The 27434-nt window shown below is 43.8% G+C and overlaps 1 protein-coding gene across 3 annotated transcripts in view; it reads right to left on the minus strand.

Annotated features, from left to right (window-relative positions):
- L3MBTL2 (L3MBTL histone methyl-lysine binding protein 2) overlaps positions 1 to 27434 on the minus strand; it is a 251454-nt gene that overhangs the window by 64056 nt on the left and 159964 nt on the right. For all 3 annotated transcript variants that reach the window (XM_069231129.1, XM_069231130.1, XM_069231131.1), the window contains 5 exons: positions 21862 to 21979; positions 19427 to 19561; positions 18951 to 19039; positions 18106 to 18337; positions 127 to 206 (listed from right to left, as the gene is read on the minus strand). In XM_069231129.1, the coding sequence (XP_069087230.1) occupies positions 127 to 206; positions 18106 to 18337; positions 18951 to 19039; positions 19427 to 19561; positions 21862 to 21979 (654 nt within the window). The remainder of the gene's footprint in view (positions 1 to 126; positions 207 to 18105; positions 18338 to 18950; positions 19040 to 19426; positions 19562 to 21861; positions 21980 to 27434) is intronic.

The following is a 27434-nucleotide window of genomic DNA, read 5'->3' on the forward strand; positions in this document are numbered from 1 at the left end:
CCGCCCCTTTCCTTTGGTTCACCTTCTTGACGAGACATGTTTATAAAAACTCACACAAAAACGTCCTGTTCCCATCAGATTCGATTCGACCCCATCCCCCCAGCTTCCCTACCCTCTGTAGCTTACTTTCTTGAAGAGGTGTGGGACTGCATCACCATGGACCTTGCGGGAAGTGGTGTATGTGGATGACTCACTGCGCATTTCATCTATTGTGGGACAAATGGTGTACGAAACAAGTCAAGTTAAGAATAATGTGAGATCTGCATACATGCTGCAAGGAAAGACTAATTGGGAGAGACAGGCACAAAGAAGGCTGTTGCAAACTCTTCAAACTCTACACAGAATACATCTCTACAAGTCATATAAAATATTTGCTCATTTTAAACCATTTCATATATAGTTATTCCGGATCTTTCCTTATGTTTTCTTTTGGCTTTTTACCTCAAAGCATTTCACCTCTCCCAGGCACTCGTTGGGAGCTTCTTTTTTAGGTCGAAATCCTACTAGTGCGTGCACCTGTCTAGTGTGCGAAGACATTATTAACATGTTGAAAGCTTCACTAGAAACGTATATCGCCCATTGCTTACCACTGGCTTTGCCTTTAGTCGTCACTCATATTTGCTTCCTTTCTATTCCCTGGCTTTGATTTAAGCTGCCCAGCTTGTGTTGCTCCCTTCGGGGAGCACAGCCAGTTTTCCACCTCTGTAATTGTCTGCTTCTATTCTTCCACGACTGCTCACTTGTTGGGAACTTTTCATTTTTGTGAGTTACTCCATGAGAGTTCTTGTTTTACAGCTGGCTCTCCTAGTTGCGTCTCTACTCCCTCTTTCTCTTCCCCCACCACCCTGTGGCTCTTAGTATTCTTCGGTCTCATCAATATGCTTCTCTCGCAGTTTGTGTCTTTGTTAACCTAAAATAGGCTATTGTTTCTAAGAGCACTTAGGGAATGCAATTATTTCAAGATGCCTATTTGTGGTTTCTGTATGGTGTTTTGTGGATTTTGCGGTCACTTTTACCAATAACGGTTTTGGTTTTTGTCACAGTTTTTGGGGCACATTTGTATGCATAAAGGATTGTGTTACCCTGTAAGCATCTGTTTGAGGCATGTAGTGCTGTACATTCACATGCTTTACGTACTCCTTCCATCTAATGTTGGGTCAGGAGCAGTGCAAGTTGTTTTCCTTCGAAGAAGTCTTTCGAGGCCGAAGATCGAGTGACTCCTCCTCTCTGTGATATTGAGCATGGGCACCGACTTGTTAGATTGTTTTCCCGCAGGTGGGTGAGAAAGTAGTGGAAGGTTATGTGTAGGAAAATAGACGTCCATAATAAATATAAATACATAGGCACACACACACACACACACATATATATATATATATATACATATATATATATATTTTTCACTTAAAAAAAAAAAAAAAGGTTACAGGGACTCTATAATTGGGCTTACATTATAAACGTACCAACCGTGAGAAATTCAGCTGTTAGCTTCCACCAAGTCACAGTAAATAGCTATGTCCCAGGGGTGGGCTTGCCAGGACATAGCAGAAGCCGGCCCTGGCGGGTGGCGGTCCCCAAGGCCATTTCTGGCTCAACAAGGGGGCTTATGCTTATCTTATCTGTGGGCCAATTTAACATCACAAATCTAACATCTCACCAAAGAAAGCCAAAAACAACCGTCAAAACAGAGAACCAAAATAGAAATCTCTGGCAAGCAGAGCCTACCAGCACTGAGAAATTCCTCTCCAAACGGACTAACTATAAACGGAATACTAGTGCAGAAAAACAGCCATACAATGCAGGAACATTTTCCTGTAGCAGCCAAAGTACAGTAATTCTACCCAATCCCCGGGAGCGGAAGTTTAGATACCAATCAGAGAAACGCAAGCCAGAAGGCCAGACCACACATAAAAGCCATCAGAAAGCTACACAAAACTAACGATCAATAAAAAGCAACACACAATCAATAAAAAACAACAAAAAAACAAGTACAGAGCAATGAAAAAACAAATACGTTCTTATAGCAATATGAAACTTGCCAGCCTTCGCAAAGTAACACAAAAACAGAACCAATCGAAGAGCAGCACAAAAACAGCCCAGAGAGCAATACCAAACCAACAGCTCAACAACAAATATACCACACCGCGTAGAGCGAGGCCAAAAAAAAAAAAAAAAAAAATTCTACCCACGCCAAGCACCACAAAACATATTATCCATGCCGAGCACCACCAAACCAAGCACCCGGCCACCCAAACTCAACAAGAACCTGACCACCCAAGCCGGATACTACAAAATCAACCAACCCATGTAATCGTAAGTTGCAAGATAACAAGCATTGCCCCGGAGAGGTGGTGGTCCCTAGGGCTCGAGGATCCGAAAGAGACCTCTTCACTCTCTTATTATAGCTTTGGGAAGGTGGATGTCCACAGGGCCCACCCAGGGGCCTCACAGAAACAAACATGGGAGCCCGCACTTTTTTTGGGGGGCGGATCCGCTGCAACATCTGCTGAATTCTTTTTTTTTCTTTTAAGTGCTTTTGTGCTCTGGTGGGGCACCAGCACCAGAGCTAAGGGGTCAAGGTGTCCCTACCCTGACCATTTTTGTGGGTTTTTTAAAATAATTTTTTTCTGGAACTCGGCTGAAGCAGAGTCCCAACACAGCTGCCAACACTTCCTTGTTGAAGTGCTGGCAGCCAATCAGATCTCATCACGAGATCGGGAGGGTTTGCAAAGCCTTCGCGCCCCTATATATTCAAATTTCGATTTTCTTTAATTTTTCTAAAACTACTGACCGGCTTTACACTAAATAACAAAAAGGATGCTTTCTGAACCAAGAGCCAGCTTTCTGCCAAATGTGGTGTAATTCTGTCCAGTGGTTTGTGCGATATCGCTGTTCAAAATCTCTATGGAAAATGCATGGGGAAAAGCGTTTTGAGACCCCCCCCCCCCCTTTTTTTCTCTGCCCCCACTTGACGGATTACCCCGAAACTTTCCAGTCAGATGCTGAAGTGAGCGCCGTATTTTCTTGGAAACTTTTGTGAAGGTTCATCAAACAACGGCACTAAAGTTATTAGCAAAACAAAAAATTCATTATTTTGTAACGAAACCAGGTCCTAACTACAACTACCTAGTGGCATAAATATAGAAATATATACACACATACACACATATATATATATATATATATATACACAAAACGTAATTGCAAAGGTCACCGGGGTCCAGGGAGGTGGGTGGGTGCTCTGAATCTACAGCCCTACATACGATGAACAGCTGCTTACAGGGTAAATAATAATCCGTTGGATGTGTGGCTGTAGATACACATGCTCTGCACAGACTGTAAATCAGTCCCTCCTTCAAAGTGGTGGTCAGCCTGTGGGAGGTGCAGTAGTCTGAAAAAGGGTATGTAGCACTGCCCAACCTACGCTGGCTTGCTTCCATGCTAAAATACTCACATAGTAGTGTTTACTGAAGGTGTGTGGTGTATGTCATGTAGCTGCCTTACAAATGTCAGCTATGGAAATGTTTCCAAGAAAAGCCAGAGTAGCCCTCTTTTTACGAGTAGGGTGTGCTCTGGGAGAAACATAAAAAGGTCTTTTGGCCTTAATGCAGCAAGTCTGAATACATTTGTCTATCAGTCTAGCTATGCCTGATTTGGATATTGGGTTGCCTTGAGGTGGAGAAAAGACTACAAAGTGTTGCTTAGTTTTTTAATAACTTTAGTTCGGTCTCTGTAGTACATGAGTGCTATTTTGACATCTAAGGTGTGAAGAGCTCTTTCCTCAACAGACTCTGGTTGTGGGGAAAAAAACTGGGAGCTCAATAGGCTGACTGAGGTGAAACTGCGAAACCACCTTAGGTAGAAATGTAGGATTAGTTCTTAGAACTATTTTGTCTCTAAGCATATGGAAGAAATGTTCTTCTAAGGTAAGTGCCTGGAACTCAATACCACATCTGAGTGAAGTGATGGCAACTAAGAAAGCCGCCTTCCATGAGAGAAACTGAAGTGAGCATGAGTGAAGCAGCTCAAATGGGGGTCCCATGAGTCTAGTGAGTACAAAGTTAAGCATCCACAAAGGAGCTGGGTGCACCCGAAGGGGAATGACTCATTTCTTCCATCTGTTTCCATCGATGCCGGAGCCACGCAGATGGTAGGCCCGAGACAGGCAATAACACTCCAAAGGGCAGGCAGTCGAAGCCCAAACTGACGATAACGTAGGATGCACAGAGGTGGAAATGAGCAATCGTAGACAATATCTTCGGAACAGAAGTAAAGGAGAAAGAAGCGAACTCAAAGCCAAAGACACGGAGCACAGGCGCACACGTCCGAACCCAACAGCGGAGAGAAAACAGTCTAATAAAGGAGTCGATATCCTTGCGCAATATCACTGAGAAGAGGAGTCGTTCGATCTCGTGACTCGAAAAACTTCTTAGAAGAAAAACAAGTTGCACCACTCTGGATCCAACACTAGATGGCAGGGGTATGCAGGGCATGCGTATCTACAGTCACATATGCCATCAAGCGTTTGTTTTTCTTAGGTGCCTGTATGGGCCATGAATTACATTTTAGAGGGTGTGCTTCTAAAAAGTCTCATCATTTCACTCGCTATCACAGCATGCCTTATACTGGGATTCTTACAACTGCTAATATTTATAGATTGTTTGTCCCATGAAGATAGCATGGAGGTATCTTTATAGCATGACATCCCTGGCCCATTTGCTGCGTGTCTAGTGACCTGAACAGATAGTAAAATATAGGCTAAATGTTTTCCACTTCTTTTTCTGTCTGCTTTTAAAGTTCTTAACGGATACTTTGCAGTGATTAATAGTTCAATTTAGTTTTCTAATCTAATGCCTTTCTGGTGGATGTTTATGTACAGTGGACCAAGTGCTCTTTTCCCCCTCCCCCCAACATGCTTTCTGCTATGTGGAATGCTTTAAGGTGGATAACACAGTTACTTTAACTTACTGTTTGGCGCTTTCGCATTTAATACAATAATTGTATAAGTACAAATTGTTTCGCTTTCATAATACTAGCTTCTCTTCCGATGCACGCAACGTTCCACATGTGCTTTTTTAGAAGAATAACAAACAAAATATAAATCTTTCCTAGATGCTTAGGACCCTTCGTGTAACAGAAACTATGTACTGGTTTTTGGTTTTGAAGCAGCATTTTCTTGATAAACCTCAAGTAGGTCTATTAGGGAAACTAAATAAAATAGTAAATGGTGTATGCCGCTAGCGAGGAAGCCTGCAGTAAATAGGAGCTCAAGGGTCACATTTGCCCCTTGTACCTATGCCTGTTTATTACTGCTTTGGGATGGAATTTTTCTGTCACACATTTGCAGCCTTGACAGCATTATGCAGTCATAGTCACAGAAAACTACAAGTTCAAAATAATGTTTTTGCAGGATTTATTGGGCAAATAAATTATAATGTAATTAATAGTCCTATTTTTTTTATTTATTTTTAAAGAGCTTTATTTATTGATTGGTACATTGTGTAGGACAGTGCTGAAGCAATTGCTTAATCTGTTTATAAGTATTCATATTTCATTTTCATAAATCGAAGTGTGTGTGTATGTGTGTGAGAGAGAGAAGCAATACATAATGTATAAATAAATATCAAAGCAATACCCTCTCAGGCTTAGAGTGCCACATAAATTATGTGAGACAAATAATAGAGGATGGAACACTGGGTAGTTCCCAAATTTTAGGCAGAGAACAGCTCCTTCAAATGGAGCACTCTACAACACCATCGACATTCTATAACTGCTCCCTTCAAATGTCTGTTCATCTAGCAGAGATTGTTTTTTTTTAAACATAGAATTACAGTGCCATCCATACCAAACTGGAAAAGTGACAAAGCGTTTTGCCATTAAACAGCAAAGTCTTTCAGCATAGCTAGTGCCATCTACGTCAAGCTGAAAAATGACAAAAGCATTTTACTTTTTCAGGCACAGTATGCAGTTGTGGTTTGGTACAAAACCACCCAAGTAAACCTGGAATGAATAAACACAACCCCCGACATGCGTTTTACTCTGATTAAAGCTCGCTAAGCTAGATTTTTGTTCAGCTTGGTGTGGATAACACTAGCTAATACACGCTGCCAGAGTCTAAAAGATCCCATCGCAGAGACCGCCACCAGGAACTACGCAAAGAATGATTATGATCAGACTGAAAAGATATTGTGATAAGGCCACAATATTAACTTTGGTGTGGCAGCATGAAAGTATCGAACACAATGGGAACTATAGCTCCTTCTAACCAGACTATGGCTTAACACTGCAATGAAAAAGAACATTTGATGAAGTTAAAAGACAACTGAGAAAAGGAAAATGTTACTTACCCAGTAGACATCTGTTTGTGGCATGTAGTGCTTTAGATTCACATGCTTTGCATAAGTCTGCCATTAGTGTTGGGCTCGGAGTGTTAAAAGTTGTTTTTCTTCGAAGAATATTTACGAGTCACGAGGTCGAGTGACTCCTCAGTGATACTGCTCATGGGCATAGAGTCCTTTGTTAGGTTGTTTTCCCGCAAGTGGGTCAAGTAAAGAGTGCATATATGTATAAGTAGAGAGTAAATGAAAGAGCTGTCCATGCAATGTATGTACATATTTACAATATGTTGTACTACAACAACCACAGACTTCCGCGGTGGAGGGAGGGCGCATGTGAATCCACAGCACTACATGCGACAACAGATGTCTACTGGGAAAGTTATATTTTCTGTTCGATGGCATGTGTAGCTGTAGATACACGTGCTTTGCATAGACTGTAAAGCAGTTCCCTCCCAAATAAGCAGTGGCTATCCAGTAGAAGTAGCTTAAAATAGTGTCCTAAGGACTTCTTGGCCAACATTTGCTTGTTGACGAGGAAGAACATCTACACAGTACTGTTTAGTAAATGTGTGTGGTGTAGACCAAATAGCAGCTTTACAAATATCTGCTATAGGAATGTTCCCTAAAAAGGCCTAAGAGGCACCTTTTTTCCTGGTAGAGTGTGCTTTAGGAGCTATTGGTAGTTATATTTTAGCCTTAGCAAGGCAAGTTTACATACACTTGACTATCCATCCAGCAAATCCATTCTTTGAAATTGGATTATCCTTGTGAAGCATTGAAAAAAAATACAAATAGTTGCTTTGATTTCCTAAAACATTTTGTCCTGTCAATACGAGACATAAGAGCTCTTTTAACATCCAGCGTATGGAGAGCTCTTGCAGTGACCGAGTCTGGTTGCAATGGCTCCAGTGGAGAAGTGTGGCACAATGGTTAGAGCGGCAGCCCCTGATGCAGAGATCTGGCCAGGGACCAGGGTTCAATTCCCGCCTTGGCGGGTCTTGGGCTCAATTCCCTTGGACCAGATAATTCTCTCCTCGGTGCCTAATCTAATTAATGGGTCCCACTCTGTAACTCTGGGTAATATCTTGCTTAATCTCCACAACGGCCCTGACAGCGCTTGGATGCCTGGCTTCACCCTGGGGGTTGCCCAGGAGTGGGCGCATCACAGGGAAAAGCCAGGAGGGGTTCCACAACGGTATGCGGACAGCGCCTTGAGACCCTAACAGGTGAGTAGTGCTCTATACAAGTGCGAAGTTTACGTTTTGCAGGAAGAAGACTGGCAACTCCACTGATTGATTAATATGAAAAGGTGAAGCTAACTTAGGTAGGAATTTTGGATTTGTTGTAAGTACTATTTTGTCTTTGTGTATTTTGAAGAAGGGTCTTCTAAAGTGAACGCTTTTATCTCACTAACCCTTCTTCAAGAAGGTATAGCTACCAAAAAAGCAACCTTCATGGAAAAAAAATTGTAAAGCACAGGAGTGGATGGGTTCAAATGGTGGTTCCATAAGTCTGGTAAGTACAATATTAAGGTTCCATACAGGACCTGGAGGAACTCTGGGTGGAATAAGTGAGGGTGGTGGGATAAAAGGAAGGAAAGGAGAATGTGGTGGTGAAGCCTTTTCCTTCTCCTTTTCCCTAGAGGCTTTCTTAGGTGGAGGACCAGCATCTGAAGTATCTTGAAATGTAAGTTTTCTTTTAATTGTCACAGAAAGAGAGACTATACTTCTTCCTGGTCACTTTTGAATGTGAAGTTTGCGCTGGTTAGCGTCCATGACTTCCAGTATAGGTTCTATGTCAAATGACTCCTCAGTACCTACTAGATGTTTACTGCTGTCCGTTTTCGGTTCTGAAGGTTTCGACACCGAATGCCTGACCCGAACCAAAAATGTTGGCTCCGAAACTGGTGTTTTTTCAGCTCCGAGGTGGAAATGTCCGATTTTCGGCTCAATACCGTAACAGATGTTGCTGTCTGTTTGGTTGGTTGGTGCCAAATGTATTTTGGTCTTTTGTATTTTCGGTGCCGAACCTGAAGGTTGGTCATCCAACTGTATTTTTCAGCTCCAACCATGGCTCAAGGGCAGAGCAGGACCGATGAGGGGTCTTTATAATTGTCTTTGTTTGGAGTCATGTGGCTGATGTACTTGCGTACTGTGCCTGTGGTATGGCCTGGCTGTCGACAGCAGAGTCTCGATCAGAGTTAGAGTCTCTAATGGAGAAGGCTGTGCATTGTCCTACTTCTTACTGCGCATGCTCTTCTCCGAAGATGTTGGGTGTGTCGTCTAGTTGACGCGCTCTTCGGTCCCAGAGAGTCTTCTTTCATCGAAACAATCTAAAGACGTCTCAGATTTCTTCCCTGTGTTCCGGAGACAGGCACAGATTACACACCAAATGCTGGTCGGTGTAGGAAAACAGAGTGATACCGAGGACAGAACCAAAACTGAGTTTGTTCCATCAGCCTAACATTCTTCGACTACAATTTATCAAATTAGGCAAAGAAGGATGTGGACGCCCCTTAGGGCATTAAATCAAACCCGGCGACCAATTGACTACTGAAAGTCTAGAATATGTGATTGATAAGTATACCGACGTAAATGGAAAGTAAGAATACATTTCAGAATATACTGAACAGAGATCCCCTGGAGAGAGAGGAAACACGTCCGAACCAGACGGGGGAAAGAAAATCTCGATCTTGTGAGTCAAAAATGTTCTTCAAAGAAGAACAACTTGTAACACTCCATGCCCAACACGAGATGGCGGACTTATGCAAAGTATGTGTATCTACAGCTACACATGCCATCGAACATGGGTATAACATTCTTTTCTACCTCCAGCATAACTGTGGATTGACATCGGAGTCATCTAGAATAAACACTGCAATTTGTTAAAAACTTTGGTGTCGGACGCTAAGAAATTCCTTATTTGTATACGTGGGACCTGAGATATGTGGGGAGGAAACAGCAGGGGATACACCTTCAAAAGTTGGTGCACTAATTACCTTGGTAGTGCAGAGAGCACATACAGAGAACTGTATCAAACTTACCATACTTCATTCACACATTTACTTGGCTATAGTTGACCCTCCAGCTATAGGCAGAGTGCAGAATTACCATCTTGGACTCTGATGTAAATCCCACACTGTGGGTTATTTAATTACATATGATGCCTAGCCACACCACTTTTTATGACATTCTTGGAATACATTCACAGAGGAGGGGTTATCATTAAGTCAGTTGTGTTTGAATATGCCACAGCCACCTAACAATCTTTAGAACAAGCTACTGATGTTAATATTATGCAGTACCGAAACAAGATGGATTATGTTATAATGTCTTGAAATGTCAAGCGTGCAAAATGCAGTTGTAAAAAGCCATAAAATGTAGTCCCACATTAAGGCAGGAGGTGTGTAAATAGGAAGCTTGCAAGAGACCCATCTAACCGCTGAAGAACAAGTTGAACAGGAAATCGGGGGCTCGAGTTAGTGCTTGACTCTACAGCTAGGGAAATGTTACTGTAGGTTGCACCTTGAGTGCCTCTAAAATGGGTAAGGTACTTGGAGACCCGAATGATAAAGTATACTAGTAAGAAGACTACATGGCAGGCAAGTAGTGGAGTGTAACATATTTGCTCTAAATAGAGAGATTTGTTTTCCCCAGATATTCAAATTATTGGCACCTTACTCTGATATACCCTTGTTGGGACACTTCAACTGCTTGTTTAGTAGGCAGCTGAACAGCAACAGAGTTATACAGACCACGTGGACGTTATTACTCGATCTGATAATTAAGCTAAATGAAGAGAAGCCATTTCTACATCTCAAATGAAATAAAAGTGGTTATTCCTTTCTACTCCGCCACATAGGACTTACTTCAGGATTGGTTCTGCCGTGAGTAATGTAGATAAGAACAACAGATTACACAACATCAGTATCTTGACCATATGCTCTCAGACCATGGACTCTGGTGTTCAAAGCGGCAGACCGGAAAGGGCGGTGGGAAATTGTGGCGTGTGTGACTGACTCCAAATTAACATCTCCACAACAAGTCCTCTGCAGATAGGCCCAACACAGGGAAAAAAAATCTCCAGGCAATTAAATATTTGTTTTCAACAGATGCAGTTGCATCAGTTGGATGAGTATGAGAGATATTTAAGGGTACAATAAGGGGTAAACATATGGGTACTTTGTGTGTAGTAAGGAAACATCTGACTTGCAAGACAGCCATATTTCAAAATGAGGTATATGTGATTACAGGAACAGGAATTTGCTCCATCTGCCAGAATAGAATGTTTTCATGGATTGTCTTACTGAATATAACATCCCCAACATCATGGGGAAAGGAAAAATAACTCAGGTTGCACTCCTCAGTCTCCACGCATGCAGGTGTAGGCTCTGGAGGTTGGAGTGCAGTATATGCCCCTGTGACTGCAAGAGGAGGTCTATTCTGTCAGGGAAAAGGAGCGGGTGGGCACAGGGAGCGATGAATGAAGTCTTTGTACCACATGTTTCGTGACCAATCCTCAGCAATTAGGTTTATTTGGGCCCAGCTGATCTGAATCTTAATCACATGAGGAATTAAGTGTATGGGAGGAAATATAGAGTGAAGCATAAAGTTCAACCTCAAGTAAAACGTATTGCCCAATGCTCCCTACATCAGATATTGGAGGGCACAGGATTATGGACAGTGGGCTTAGTTGTGAGTGGCAAAGAAGCCTACCTGACCACAGCTGGAAAATTTGCACACTACCACCAGATGAAGTTGCCACTCACAGTAAGCAAGATATTGCAAGCTGAGACTGTCCACTTGTACATTGAGCACTCCCGCCTAGTGAGGTGCCACTAAACAGGTCTGATGGTCCTGAGCAAATGACCAGAGTCACAGAGCTTCTTGGTCAAGGAGATGTGACCCTACTCTCCCCCCCCTGGTTTTTGATATACAAGATAGTGGTTGTGTTGTCCATCAAGATCTGGACCAACTGACTGAGAATGAAGGGGAGTGAGCCCTTGAGCATCAAATTTCAACAGACCGATGAGTAACATCTGATTACCAGTTTCTCTAGGTGAGCTCCCCATCCTAAGGTAGAGACATTTCTGATCACTGTTGCCAAAGGAAGGAGAGGAGGAAATTGATTGCCTTGTGTAAAGTTGCTGTCAACACTCCAGCAATGTAGCTATGCTTCAGTGCTGCTGGAGATTTTGATACAGCTTTGGAGATCCCTGAGGTACTGGAACAACTGTTTGCAGAGGCATCACTGGAGGGCCTTTATGTGCCAGCATGCATGGGTGACCAACAGAACGCAAGAAGCTATCAGACCGAGCAGTCTCAAGACCACCTGGACTGGAATGATCACTCCACTCGGATATTCAGACTACAATTCTGATGTTTCAAAGACTTTGAGGAGGGGGAAGGCTCAAATTGATGGGGTGTCCAGGACTAACCCTATAAACAGCACGTGCTGAGAGGGCACCAACTCAGACATGGGCTTGTTGATCAAAAATCCCAGGTCAAACAACAGCATAGTTGTTGCCCGCAAGTGCCATAACACCATCCACGGAGAGCTGGCTTTGACGAGCCGGTCATCCAGGTAAGGGAGAACCAGTATTTCTGCCTGTCTGAGTAGACAGCAAAAACCGACTGCCATAACCTTCATGAAGACTTGAGAAGGCCATATAGAAGGACCTCAAAATGGGGGTGCCTGGACCCGACCATAAAGTGAAGAAGTTTCCTGTGTGACCGCAGGATAGGGGTGTGGAAATAGGCATTGTGAGGAAATGAGGTGTATTATATGGTGTGGTTGCACGACCTCACCATGGAATACACTTACCAACCCCTTTAGGTTCAGTAGGTTTCGTCTGTCAAACTTCAAGCTCAACCCTGAGTAGCTGTGGCATTGAGAAGCAAGGCTTACATAGAGGAACAAGGGTTAAGCATTTAAACAGCAACAAAAACAACAGAAGGAGAAATTGAAACACTCAAGAAATCCAACACCTCTTTTTAAAAATAGGGTATTTTCTATAAGTATTTAGACACTAGGAAGAAAAAAGAGGGTTCCGGAGATATAGATTTTATAGACAATAATAAATCAAAGCAAGTTCGCTCAAACAAGAACAAACCTTGGAAAAGTGAACGAATAGGACACTCCAACTTTTTTAAAGAAAACTTAGGTAGGTGTCATGTGGTCGGTTACAAGTACTCAGGGACACTCACTTCAGCAGGGAGCTAGTAGGGCAACCAGTCACCTTCACAGAATAAGCAGCCCTTCAGCAGTTCCAGGCACTTTATCCGTATTGCAATGTATTCCTATGCCGTATTCCTGATACAGGGGATGAAGGATGGTCTAAGAAAGCTGTGGATGTGATTCAGTCGATGGGGGCGTTCTTGCAGGGATTATTCGGTCCACGGAGATGGTTGTGGGTCCTAGTTGCAGGGTCGATGTCCCATAAGGTCCTCTCAGGTCTAGCCGAAGTCCAGACACCATGAGACCAGTCGCCCACTGTCACAATCCTTCATGGGTCGATAAATTTCCTTTTGAGAGTCCCAACAACTCTATCCAACAGCACTCTCTGATTCAGCGAACTCAGGTGCAACTGTGCGTTGGGTCTTGGTTCTTTGTGCTGCACGGCAACAGTGTAGCAGCTTGAAGACTTTTGGCTACCAACTTGCCCCAGCAGGATTCTTCAGCTGTTGTGGTCCTGTGCTGCGAACAGGATTTCAGTCAGCTGGACCTTGGAGTTCTCTTGGCTTGACTGGGCTATGGAGACACCTTCCCTTTGAGCAGGACACGGCAGGCACAGTCCCTCTCTTTGCTAGCCACCAAGTGCAGCAGGTGCAGTCCTCGTCAGTGCAGTCCCTCTTTGAGGGCCCCTCTGTGCAGCAGAGCAGTCCTTCTTCGAAGTTGGTCAAGATTTGAGTTCTGGGTGCAAGGGGTGCCCTATTTCGCTTCAGAAAATGCCCTCAGGGTAGGATGCAGTTGGTAGCCAATGGGCTACCAGGTCAGGTTCTCTTCTTCCTGATGACCACATCCTGGGAAGTGAGGCACCTGTCTATGGATAGACAGGTGCCCCACTGTGCCCCCTCTCAAAATTCGAGACACCTCTCGACACTCGGAGCTCCTTAGCCCACCCCGAGGTGTTGCTACCAAGGGGCTACACACCCCTGGAAAAACATTTTGTGAGAAGTGCCTTCTACTCTCTTGTCCCCAGTGCCAGTCTATATGCCTAAACAATGGAGTGTCCCTCTTAAGCGTAACCGTTTGCCCTTCAAAAGGTGAGTTCTCCTTTGCAGCTCGCCTTTAGGGCGAACACCTGTGTAGCTTCCTGTAGTAGGGCGATAATACCTCTCTCCCATGCAGGCATCTATTGTGTCCTTTACTGGAATTAGCTAACATGTCTCCCCCGTAGGGCAGAAAGCAGTCTGCAGGACAAGCCCCGTGCACACCTGTAAACAGGCACTGGAAAGCTTAGGCAACCAAAGTGGCAACATTGCACTTTAACCATTAAATCGGATTTAATGCACTGATTCTTTTAACACCTAAGTAGTCCCATTCAGACGCTAGTAGGGCTGGGGTGTCAGCCTGTAACACTGTTACTGCCAATAGGGCTACTAGCCTTTCTACAGTAAAAACAATTCCGCATTTTTACTGCTGGAAGATGCAAAAGTACAGGTTCCACCTTTTAACAAACTGCACCCTGGCTTAGGGCTTGTTAGGCCAACCAGAGGGGTAACTTACATACATTAAAAAGGGAGCTTTGGGCTTTAGCATAACTTTAAATGGCAAAGTTGAGTTAGCAGTTTTAAATTGTTCTTCCAGTTTGAAGTGGCAGACTGAGAGCCATGTTTTACCTTGTCGTACTTGTGGCGGCACAATTAGTGCTGCAGTCCGCGAGAGACACCTCAACCTGCAGGCCTTAGGTACCCCTGAACTGGGGACTTACAAGTAAGTTGGGTTATGCCAATCGGGGATTAGCCAATCAAACATACAGTATTTTAATAGTCAGAGCTCATGGACCAAGTCCTGTTTAGCAGGGCTCTGTGCTTTCCAGAGCCATTATACCAGAACCCAGCAGTCAAAGTGGGGGCAAAAAAAGTTGTGGTAAACCTGCTAAAAGCCTCTTTCCTTCTAGGCATCCAGCAGGTCAACAGACAGCAACAAAGAGACAAAAACTGTCAAATGGGAGCTCCATCAGATGTTTTGGAAGTCCTGTGAAAAAACAGTATTCTGTAGCCAGCTACGGCAGGGCAGGAAAACAGACATCCCCATGGCTCTTGTAACAATCAGCTGTGTTCAAGCCTGACTGAATGACATGTTTCACTGCAGCCTGACCATCACCTATCAGCTCAGCAAAGTGGGTCTGAAGACGTCTGCCAAGTTCAGGATGACTGCTTGTGCTGAATCTAGCCGAGTATAAAAATATCTGCCAAGGAGACAGGTGGCAGGGATGGATTTGTGGGCTGTGCTTCCAGCAAAACATCTTTATTGCAAACTATTCCCTTCTCTGCTTGGAGGAACAAGACCTTGCACTACCAGGTTCTAAAGAGATTGATGTGAACAGAGGATGGTAGTGTCACCAGGAGCTGGCTTATACTTGTGGACGATGGCTCTTGAAACCACCATAGAAGTTGCTGGTTTCTCTAATATGGTCAATATAGGCTTTGTGATGGACTCAGTAACTGGCAATAGTAGCTCAGAAACGCAATGAGGATATACTGTTTACCTTCTGAGCATGGAAGTTACAGGTTCAACACATCTGTAGCTTTTCTAATGACTGAATGGCAGGAAGTGACTTGGGGTGGTGGCAGCCCGGGTGAGGGGAGAGGATTCCACTTCGGAGAAGCAGCCAACCCACTTGCATCCTTGAGGCCAGCAAAATATGGGTCCAAAGGAGACAGTCCTTTTCCCTCCACAATGGGGTCATTGTGAGGAACTTTCTCCTCTTTTCCAAAAAAGAATCAGCCTTTTTTCATTGGTCTCTGTGCCTCTCAACTGTAACACTTTAGTGGCAGGTTCAGCAGAGAGTCTAGTCAAGATAGTTGCTGCAGTGGAGGCAGCGTCAACTGTGGTATGAGTGGGGCTGGTTGTGGCACTGGTGATGTCTGCTGCAGCACTGCACAGATGTTGGAATGCAGAACTAAAGAAGATGAACTAGGGATGACCTGTTGAGATGGCATCATCTGCCCGATGACATGGGATGTGCCGGAGTCCTGGTCAGATTCGACCATGAAACTAGTGGTAGTGGAGAGGAACGGTGTGGAGGGCGCCAAGCGGTAAGCCAGCTGGTAGGGCACCAGTAAACCACCCAAGGAAAAGGCAAACAGACACGTGTGGCCAGCTTGCACCCTGGTGAATTTATGGGTCTGCTTAAGATATTGAACATTTCTTTCAGAAACAGGCAGATCAGTCCCAGGAGTTGGAAATTCTGGGTAGAACAGGCTTGCCTTGGGTTCAGCACAGGAGGCAGCAGCTGCCTCTCAAGGATCAGCACAGTGCTGTATAGAGCACAGATGCTGGATCCTCCATGGGTTCGGCTGGTGATTCTTGATCGAGCGCAGAGTGAGGTAAAGTCAACGGTCTTGGCGAATTGCTTATCGAAGCATAGCAAGAAGATTTGTGTCCCCTCTGATGTTGCTTCTTTGAGCATTTAAAATAAGGTGGAGGTTTTGGAGACCTCAGTCATGATTTAAGGGTACCCTTGTTCTTTTCATGCTCTGGGCATAAACATTTTGGGATGCATTTTCTGGAACGACGAACAGGCCCCAGCGTCATGGTCGAATACCCGACACCAGAGACTATGTCCTGGGGGTCTGTGTTGGACATCCAACCATCACAGTCCTGACATGGTTTGAATCCAGACCGTTTAGGCAGTAACATTATGTAGAAAAAATTGCAACTAGAGATTAATTTTTGTGTAGAAATCATTGACTATGCTAAAACTCATGAGGAGATTAGTCAACTTCAGAACGTGTCTATGGTGAGGAAAAAAAAGGAGATTTGATGTTATGCCGATGGGGGATTTTCATGGCTCTACTGAAGTAATGACGTGACTATGGCGCCAAGGTGGAGTTGGCACCTCCTATCAGAGAGGAACCGCAATTAAGGAATTTCCTGTAGACTGCCTAAAACGAATAGCTATCGGCTAGACAAATGAGTTTGCTCAGTCTCTTAAACAGTGGGAACTAGACCTAGTGACATGGGCTACAGCAAAACATAGGATTAGTATGAATCAATATTCGAATATGTGAGAGGTAAAATGCAGGTAAAGGCTCTGGACTGGAGAACTACTGAAAGCAAACATTACAATCATACTCCTCACTGTGATAAGTACTGCAAAATACGAATGACTAAGACATTTGGAGAAACAACTAGTCAATCAGGATGACCAGGCTGGATTATTCGATTCAAGTTGGACACCTCGCCAACCCATTCCTGTCACACTGCCATAAGTAAAATAAATAAACAAACAAAAAAAAACACATTGCATGCCCCTTTGTTGGAAGCCTGTTATGTGTGACTACAGCAAAGTTTGGTTACTCCAATTAAAGGCAAGTACTGCATAATAACTGCACACTGACTTCCGCCATGCTGCTCTATAAACTGTTCCAAGTTCTGTCAGGTAGATGCTTTCTAAATCAGTGTATATATTGATATTAATACTGCATATCTGTCCTTTTCTGACATGATTCTCTGTACTACCTGACAACTGAAATGCAACATGAAGTGAAAACTGTTATGATAACAAAGATTGTTTGATTACTTTATCCTTAGTGCATAGAAGCCCAGAACTGTGTGAAGTATCCCTGTGGAATTAGAGACAAGGAATTCTGGTACTAATCTGCCATGGTAGCGAACTAAAAAAGAGTGATTGACAGTAAAAGAGAAGTTAGTTGTGAGACACCAGGGAAGAACAATGTTGTGGAGAAACAAAGCCCATTATCAAGACACCCCCTTTGAAATCTAAAGCCATTTCGTGCTTTACCACTGGAGGATGGAAGGGTGTCTGGAAACCATTTATAGTTTATGGTAATCAGTTTCTAATCTGTGTGACTTACAGAGGGAAATACATGTTTTGGTTTTTGTGTCCCATGCAGCAGATAAGATCTTACACACACCATAATACCCTTGTACTTTATAACTGGATATTTTGTCCAATGAGGCAGATGACTCACTCCCTATCATCCTTTTACCATCTGTCGCATTATATCCAAACATTGCATCCGAAAGGTCCAATCACACGCTCTCCCTCACCCCATTATTTTCCCCACTGCTAAATCTGGACATTGTGTCACAGCAGCAAAAAATAAGCTCTCTTTAAACCGGTTATCTTACTGTAGCTTATTTAGCTGTTGTACCACTGGCAGTAGATATGAGATCTCGCACCCCACTACCATGTCATACTTTATATCTAGACATTGTGGACAATGCGTAGATATACCATAAGCTCTCCCACAACAAATTATTCTCTCAGCCCTTATAGTCAGAAACTGTGTCGCAGGCAGAGAATAAATCTACGTAACAGCATTGCTCCATTTATATCTTTTGCCTGGGAGTTGCACCCAATGAAGTAGATGAGGAGCCTTCCTCTTACCCAAAGTTCCTCGTATTGGGTAAAGTACAGTAGATTAACTCCTCTCTTGCCCATGATCTCCCTATACTTTCAGCTCAAACATGTCACATGTGGTCACTGAGAAGCCTTCTGTTACCCCATGGTCCCTTTATGTCTGGACGTTGCACCCAATGTAGTAGAAGAAACACTTGTAACGTGTGATCACACCTGTTACCCTGGTGTTGTGTCCCACACGCCGAGACCAGCCCACAGGATGAATGAGATCGCTCCCCATATGACACCAGAAGTCATCCTCGATGTCTCCATCCTCGTAGATGAGCCGCAGGCGACCGCCAATCATTGTGTCCACTACAGCTAGGCGTGTGTAGGACACATGTGTCTTGTCCACCACCTCCAGCCTCATACCTGGCCGGAAGGGGTATTTCATGCTTTCAAGCATCTACAAAAAACAAAAAAAGGAGGGAAGTGCGTACCGAAGGCAACAGTGAGAAGTGATGGAAACCGAGGAGGTAAAAAGCAGAAAGAGAGACAAGCATGGAAAGGAGGAACAAGGCAGTTTGAAAGGGTTTAGATAAGGTTGAAAGCAACAGAAGTATGAAGAAAAGAAGAGATAGTTGGAAGGAAAAGGAGGAAAATACGGATAGAATATATTATCATTGTATGGTGCAAACAGTTGGACAGGAAGAAAGTGGGAGTTACAGAAATGGGAAAAGAGAGAAATTGGAAAAAGGAGCAGAAAGTGACAACATGCAAAAATGCAAAGAAATGGGTGAAAGATTAGGAAATGAAAGGGACATGGAATATGCGATAGAGGAAGAAAAGATACAAAAGATGAAGAGGGCAAGATGAATGGTAGACATGAAACAATTAGATGTTGTTTCTCTTTTGACTTCCCCTTACTCAAAGCCAACAAAGTTGGTCTCACCAATCTAGGAGGCACTCCCACCAATCCTTTGGCCAACCACCCCCCAAACCCTCTATCAACCGTTTCCAATTGGCTCTGTACCTCTTGTTTTTTCCCTTCACCCTTTAGCTTCCCTCATCCCTCTTACCCTCATGTGAAAGTCTGCTGGCAGGGTCCGAGCCCCCACCAGCTTCTTCATCAGATAGCCCCTCCAGTCTGTGAACTTCGAGTGGATGCCTACAACGAGTTAAGAGATGGTACCTCCATTACCATACAGCAGGGGACAAAAGTATTATTGTGTGGTAATAATGTTAGCAGTACTAATAGACCAGGGCATACCTTTGATATTGCTGGGGAGAGTGAAATGTCAATTAATGCAGGGCTGGCGGCACTGGTGATACTACGCGGATGGTTGTGGTGGTGGGGGACTTGCATTGCATTAAGGATCCAGGAAGGAACGTGGATTAAAGCAGCTCAGGGGAACTGGAAATTACAGGGGTAGGATGATGTTTTATTTCTGAAGGCAGAAGGACAGGTGTTTTCTCACATGATGGTTGGGCACCTGCATGAACATGCTCCTCAACCAAAACCTTACTTGTCCACCCTTGCGGGCACTTTACTCACTCTGTGGTGGCACCAGGATCTTGCTGTTGACGGCACACCAGCCAATTGGATGAATGTCCAATGAGCCCAGGTTAAACCAAAAGTCTTGCGAGGAGTCATTCTCAAAGCCCTCATACCGGAGAAGCACTTTATACCCTGCAGAAGGGAGTTGAGGGGAGAAGCATCAACACAACCCTTCATAATGGCACCAGCAGTTCAAAGAAATATACTAAATGGGTCAGAATTCATACTGAATAAATAGTAACAAGAGACACCTCTGTCCTGCAAGACCCTTTGTATTGCTGAGCTATGACAGCTGCTCCTGTAAGAGCCAGAGACTGTGTGACTGCAGAAGATCTGAAAAGTGGATACGACTGTGTATGCCTCACTGTGGCAGATGTGTCTCGATCCTGCATGTCTCTGCAGAATGGTGGCAGCCAAATAAAGAGGATGTGGATGAAAAGAACCAACCATTTATAAAGACAGTTTTCTCAATATTTTGGGCTGCTATTTGTGCAATAGGTGCTGTGACTGTGCAACTATTGCCCAAGCTCGACTATGACTCAATCCGGACATTTTAATAAGGTTGTGTGACATCCAGATTTAGGAAGTGTTAAAGCCAAGCAAGCTATTTAAGTGCAGTGATTTTCAAAAGACACCACTTTCATCAATTTGGTTTGATGACCAGTGAAGATAAGGTTGTGCAGAACAGTTATTTCCCCCTTCAAAGATCACAGTTCCAAGTACCACGATGCCCTCTACATTCTACATCCTACTGTAATCCTCCTGGGAGTAACCTCAAAGAGACTTTGAAGGCCAATACCTATGGACATTAAGAGGAACATATTATTACTCATAGCTTGAATATACTTGAAGGTGCACAGGGGATTCTCAATTCCTATCTTACTACCCAGCTTTGGGTAAGACCTTCTTTTAATTGCTTTCAAAGATTCCTGAATAGGCTCAAACAACATGGCTGTGTCAGATTCGAGATCATCCACATTAATTTTGCTAGTTCTTAAGCAGCAGTGTGTTAAAAAAACGAAATTGTAAAGCACTGGGGAACTCTCAGCAACAATATGATGTGGACATCAGCCAGCCGTTACAAACCTGGGGTCACACAAACGCTAGAGGTTCCCTAATCCGATATCTGACGGCAAGCCTAACTCCAAATGATACCCTTATTAAATTTTATATGAAGGATACAACTGACTCCCTATAACGTCCATGTAAATAGTTTGACAATACTGCAAATGCACAGATCCAAGTGTCAACTGGTAAAAGTAATGGTAGGTCAAAGAAATAATAGGTGGAAGGAATGGATTCACAGTATACAGACAATACTAATGGATAACACACTGCCTTGTTTGGGGGAAATCTTTTACTAAACTTTTACTAGACTTAGTATATGGAAGGCACCAAATCGTTTAAAGTGGGGTTGTTAACGCTCAGACCACCATATTTTGATCAAAAACTGAACAATGGGATAAACTTCAATATTAAATGAGGCATAATTTTATACTGATGCAGTGAATGTCCATGCAGATGTAAACACTCAGGCAAGAAGGTATACCAGTTGGGATTAAAGACATTATTGGAAATTAAGCAGCACACTACTTGCATGATTGACTGGAGCCTAGGATTTCAAATCCTCTACATATCTTAGGATGTGAACACATGCCATTTGGACAGAGTTCCTCATCTCGTACCCATGTCTGGGACTAGACGGACCAAAACAATAATATTTGTGACTTGTTTGTGGCAAAAGACCATTTGGAAGAGATACTGTCTGTAGTTTACATGCTGCTAACATGTTCAGCTCTAATTTTCTCAACATGAATAAAGCTAATGCACACTAGCAAGCCATAGACTTCACCTCAAACGTTGGCATACCCAAAAATCCTAGCTGGCTGCCCGAAGCACACCTCTCTCATGGACCAGTAGAAACATTTCTGCCTTTAAGTGAAGAGCAACTATAATGCACACTGATGATCTGGTTTCGTACGTGGATTTTTAAAGTAATCACAAGTGTGTTAGTGAAATGCTCCTGAAACTTTCTGTTGTATAAAATAGAAGTACCGGAGTAAAAGGTTAAATTTAGTTATGAACCTAATTAGTAAGGAACACACCTAAAACAATTAACAAATGGCCATCTTATCTGGGGCAGAACAAAGACTTCCAATAACACTATAGTTCCCAACTCAAGAGTCCCTCCCCAGCCCGTGTATTCTCCTTTGATTCCACCACCTTAGGAAACCCAATAAGACTAGAACTTACAAAGAACCCCAAGCACAGTACATGGACACGCTCGCTTAAGCACACCACACCCTGTGAAGAATTTTAAGAATAAGAATTTGGAAATGGAAAATTCTGTGGTCCAACCCACATCACTTTCCATTCTCATATGCACTCCTCCACTTAAGAATTTAATTCCAAGAAAGCCATGACCTTCTCACCTGCGATCTGTATGACTGAGGCAATCCAGTACACGCGGCTGGGCATAGAGGCATCAGTGTTCAAACTCTCCACCTTCATACCTTTTACCACGTCATCCCAATAATCAGAGAGTGGCACCTGGAAAAATGCAGGAAATATGTCATTGGACACATCAAACTCTAAGCCATAAGCACTAAGCAGCACTGGGACAAGGCATAAGTGAAGCATAAAGTGCTATACAAAAATAAAACATTATATTCTTCAGCTGCTGACACCACCACTTGAACCAAGAAACCCGGAAACAACTGCTGCCCATATAGCTACCATACATAACTTTTATGCCACAGTCGAAAGGAAGGATTTCTCAGGCAGAATTTGGGAATGCGGAACTACTGAAGCAGATTGATATACACTTTAGCAATACCAATCAGACTAAACTTGACAAAGGTTTAGGGTACCCATGCACGAGGAGTTACTTTGTTGCAACAAGAAGGGGACCTATCTGTTGTTCCAGCAAAGCATTTCAAAGCAGAGCGTGCAGCATTCACGATGGTGGAGAAGGTGTCTGCTATTTCGAGTTATCACAATTGATCTTACACTACCTACTAGCATGCTAACTACTTGCTGTGTCCATAGGCATTCCTTGCTGAAAAAAACACCATTCCAAAACAAAGAAAGAAATGACTCAATATCAGTAATTAGAGAAACAACAGGTACCTGGGTTGGAAGAGATAAATACAGTTTTTTGGCATCGGACATCACAATAAGATGGAGCAAGAGGTCAGTTTGTAAATGAGTAGAAACCAGTGGGGATTTTTGAAGGAGGTCAGAGTCCTGCAATTGGAAGGAGATTGGCAGAGTTTTTCACTGCTGCACTCCATCTAAAGAGAAGGCGCTTTCATATTTGGACTAGCTGGTGACCATAGTCTACGACCCAGAGGACCAAAGCACTCATTTACTGCTGAAATAAATATGTAAAATGTAAAAATTGCAGGCGGAAGCTCTCCATTGCTTTACAGATTGTGCATATCAACTTTTTATTCTCCCTAAAATGGAGGCCAATTAAGATAACACAAGATGTCAATGGCCACGGTCCTGCAAAGAGAAACTATGACTGGACATAGACTTGCTGAAAAAAAACATGAGGGGGCAGATCAGTCTTGAAAACGAAGCAGCAGATCAACCTGGGAAAGGAAAGGGCAGATTCACGTTGAATAGGATAGGGCAGAATCGTTTTTGGATAGGGAGACCAGGCCGGGCTTGGAAAGTGAGGGGCAGAGTGAATTCAGAACGGAAGGGGCAAATGTACTTTGTCAACAGTCTGAATGGGGCACTGGATGAAGCAGGAGACCAGGAAAACTGTAAACAAAGTTTACCCAGAACTCTAGGATATGATGCTATACCATTTTCACTCTTGCCCAAACAACAGCTTTTAGACGCCGTTGTGGTGTAGCTATAAAGCCTAGAAGGTCTTTCGAGGCAGTACTTGGCTGAACAGCGGGTAATTTAATCTCATGCAGAAAGGGACAGGTTTATCTTGGATAGGAAGAGGAAGATTCATCAGACCGCTCTCACATGGAATAAGTACACACTCAGAAGGCCCTTTGGTTTAAGGTAAAACAAAAAGAAAGGAATGCAGGGGTGACCAGTTTTTAACTACAGGTTGCATTTATTCCCAATCCAAGTAGGTTGGGTGCTTCGCAGAATCCCTAGTGTTAACCATTAAAGTACAGCTGGTATGCATACCCCAGAGCTTAAAATGACCCCCAGAAACTGTCCAACACTGTTGAATACATTCTGGAACAATGACATCCATTAGGAACACAAATTTCAAAGGTTTATTATTGGATCGTTTATATGAAATGCAATTTACAGCAGGGATGCCTACTGAGGACAGCAGCTCTGGGGAGAGATGCTGTGGTTCAAGGTGCGGTGAGGTTGAGCAGGACTTGTTGATGTGTTTTCTTTGGTAAACATTTATAAAAGGTGTTCAGGTTACTGAATTCCAAGTTTGCACAAAGGCTAAGCAACTGTTGTTTAGGAGGCGCAAAGTGGCAGGTGTTAAGGTCCCTGAACACTTGTTTGTAGCCAGAGGCACAATGGCATAAACCAAGAACGAGATGTTATCTATGGCCCTGCAACTAGTGGCTGCTCCATGTGTAAAACTGCTTAATTAAGGGGCTAGAGGGCGATAATGGTGGTATAGTATTGTTATTGCTAGAATTTCTCATGCCAGCACAAGCCTCTTCGCAGCCTGATCAGGAATACCACCCAAGTGCCATTTTACTGTTTATGTCTGGCTTCTATGCTCTGGTAGTTGTACAGCAGATGTCTGCTTCTGGGTCTGGCTGCTGCATGCTGAGGGTGGACTACTCCTTACAGGCCTTACTGACTTCCGCTACAGTATTTCTTCATTTAATTTGGTTGCAGGTATTCCTCAACTTCCACTGCCAGTGCTCCCAGCCTTCTCCCATGAATTGCAGAGAACAACAGACTGAGTGGTCACGAGGCATTCGGGATTTGTTGAGTGCAGTGACAAGGATACACACGTCACCCTAGCTCCCCAGTGGATCACCGAAGCCAGTGTCCGCAGCCACCAGCCAGCCCGACCTGCCTTGCGTGCAGCCATCTTCAGGATCTCCATCACGTCAGAGCCTCATCTGTTGTTTCACTCATGACAACCAGTAGTTACAAGTAGTTACAAGATGCTGGGAAAGATTTATTCTACCCAGTTCTTAAGATACCTTCCAAATTGTCAGGTATCCATGCTATCAATCTGTTTTTTATTATTTTCATAACTTTCCTATCATTTGACAGTGCATCATTACCATATCAGTTTGTTTCATTCATTGTTCAAGTCCTTCTTCAAACCACAGAGCGGTGTGGAAATGAATACAAGCCATTTACTTCATGTAAATGTTTATTAACTCCTATACTAGGTGAATTAACACTGACCTGAAGCATAAGGCTTGGGATCCAAAACGATGATACGTTTGCCCCACTCACCAGCAAGAAAAAAAGGGGTTACTGCTGACCTTTACAGAAGTAGAAGTCCATTAAATTTCTGACCACCCTTCTGAACACCAAAGGAGTTTGAAGCTTATGCTTGAGATGATTACACTGAGTAGCTTGACACACATGTTGCAAGTAACAGAAGTTCCACATGCGGTGATGGAGAGGTTCAACCTTTACTCCAGATGTCAGCCAATGAACCAACTGCACATTTCTGGCATGAATGAGCGTCTTATCTACTATGTACCAGCATGGATTTATCGTAATTCGAAACACACCTGGTGGCCACGTTACTTTTCTTTAATGCTCTCTCTGGTGAATACCCTCATCACAGTTTTGTCATCATGTGAATATCACCAGTTGGGACCCAGAAACTCAAAAAGCAGTGCATCTGGGAACTGGTAGGTGGCACTGTACTTTGTTCTGCTCTGGAAGTGCCAAACAGAGCTACATATAAGCACCAACCAAACGTGCAGACTTCCATTTCTTTTGTACGCTTGTCCACGCCCCGAGATGCAGAGTGTGGAGACTCCTAAATTAGGACATTTTTTGATGGAAAAGGATTGAAAAGGAGACCATTCCACAGACAGGCGAGGCAGGAGGGCAGGGTGGTATCTGCGGGTAGATACAGTATCCACTGGAAAGAGCATTAGGAAAGGTAAATAACTTGTTCTTCTGATGGATATTTCTAACTGCAAGTTCCTTACCTTGTAAATAGATACCAAATAAGTACCTCTCCAAGGTAGTGGGTCTGTGGAATGTCTCAGATCAAAAAGTACTGCAAGCCCGGATGGGTAAAATGCCCATCCTGATGGACCTCAATGTCAAGGCAACAGTGCTTTGTGAATGTGTGCACTGATGCCCAAGTAGTAGCCTAACAGATATGCAGGACCGCACCCCACATGACAATTCAGTCACAGCACCTTTTGGCTCAGGGGGGAATGAGCCTGCAGACCTTCTGAAGGCTGCTTATTAATAATGCATAGCAGATCTTAATACAGAGGACTATCCATCTTGGCGTGGTCTGCTTCTCCATTGCTCCCCAAATTTCCAGAGTTGATCACCCACTCATGGTCTCTGGTACGGGACCAAGTTGATAAGGTCTTGCCTACTCTTTCAAGGTGTGAGGCAGAGAAAAGAATGTTGGAAGAGTGATAGCACGTCTGATATGAAAAGATGGCACAACTTCTAGCAGAAATGTAGCTCTGGTCCTCAACACCAGTTTGTCTGCAAAAAAAAGTGGGGTAAGGCAGCTGGATCCAAAGGGCCTGCAGCTCACTTAAGTGACAAGCTCATTTTATTGCTACCAGAAAAAACATTTTCAAAGTCAAAAGATGCAATGGACAACTGTGCATTGGGTCAAAAGGGGTACACGTTAGGAAAGTGAGAACCAAATTTAAACCCCTCTGTGGCATTACAAAGGTTTTTGGAGCAAATATATCGCAGATCTTTGAGAAATCTCATCTCAAAAGGTGACCTGACCAAGGACAGCTGGTCCAAAAAAGGGAAAGAAGGCTGAAAGGGCATACATACCAACGAACTGTGCCACTGCAAGTCCTTGCTGGACCAAAAATAAAACGAACAACACATCCAACAGTCTGGCCTACAATGGGTCTGTTTGGCAGCCACTGCAACACGCCACAAACTTATCTCAGCACCTGCCAGACAGCAATTTTGTGGAAAGGTGCTTGGCTGCCAAGATCACATGAACTACTTCAGAAGGAAGATCAAAAAAATGAAAGCCACCACTTCATTGGCCCGCATGGAAATGAAGATTGCATAAATCGGGGTGCAAGACTGTTAGGCTACTGCAACAAGAGGTCCTCTCAATGTGGCAACCTGATTGGAGAACACACATGCCCGAAACCTCTGGGTGCACCTACCTCCTGCCCCAATCCAGAGCCACTAAAATGACTTGAGCCCATTCGATCCTGATGATCTTCAGAACACTAGGCAGGAGAGGGGGAAGGCATACAGGAATCCCATGCTCCACTCTAATCAGAATGAGTTTTCAAGAGTGAGCCTTCTTGAGAACTCCCAATGTGCAAAAGCACTGACATAGTGCATTATTGGCAGTGGCAAACAGATCAAGCCACGGTTCTTCCCACTGCCAGAAGATGCCCTGTGCCACCTGAGGGCATAACTGCCATTTGTGATCAGCCAGGCATCGCAAACTGAGTTTGTCTGCGCTGGCGTGCAATGATACTGCCAGATGGTTCACGATCAGGGAGGTGATGCCAGTTCCAAAGGTGCAAATCCTCCTAGCACAGGAACAAGGATCCCACTCTGCACTGCTTGTTGCAGTACCACATGGCAGTGGTGTTGTCCGTGAGAACCTGCAATAGCCTTCCTTTGACGGCTGGCAGAAAGGCCTCCAACACCAAGCAAATCACCTGCAAATCCAACAGGCTAATGCGGAGCTGGGCCGCCACTAGATATCTCCCCAACCCAGCAGCGATGCATCCGTTATCACAGTTAACTCTGGCTGGGGCAGGGGAGAGGAGTCTGGCGTCGGTCCAGTTGCAGTTGAGCAGTCACCACTACAGATCTTTTGCAGTCTCCTCCAAATCATGGATGGAAT

The sequence above is a fragment of the Pleurodeles waltl genome, chromosome 4_2 (assembly GCF_031143425.1).
Source record: "Pleurodeles waltl isolate 20211129_DDA chromosome 4_2, aPleWal1.hap1.20221129, whole genome shotgun sequence".
NCBI lineage: Eukaryota > Metazoa > Chordata > Amphibia > Caudata > Salamandridae > Pleurodeles > Pleurodeles waltl.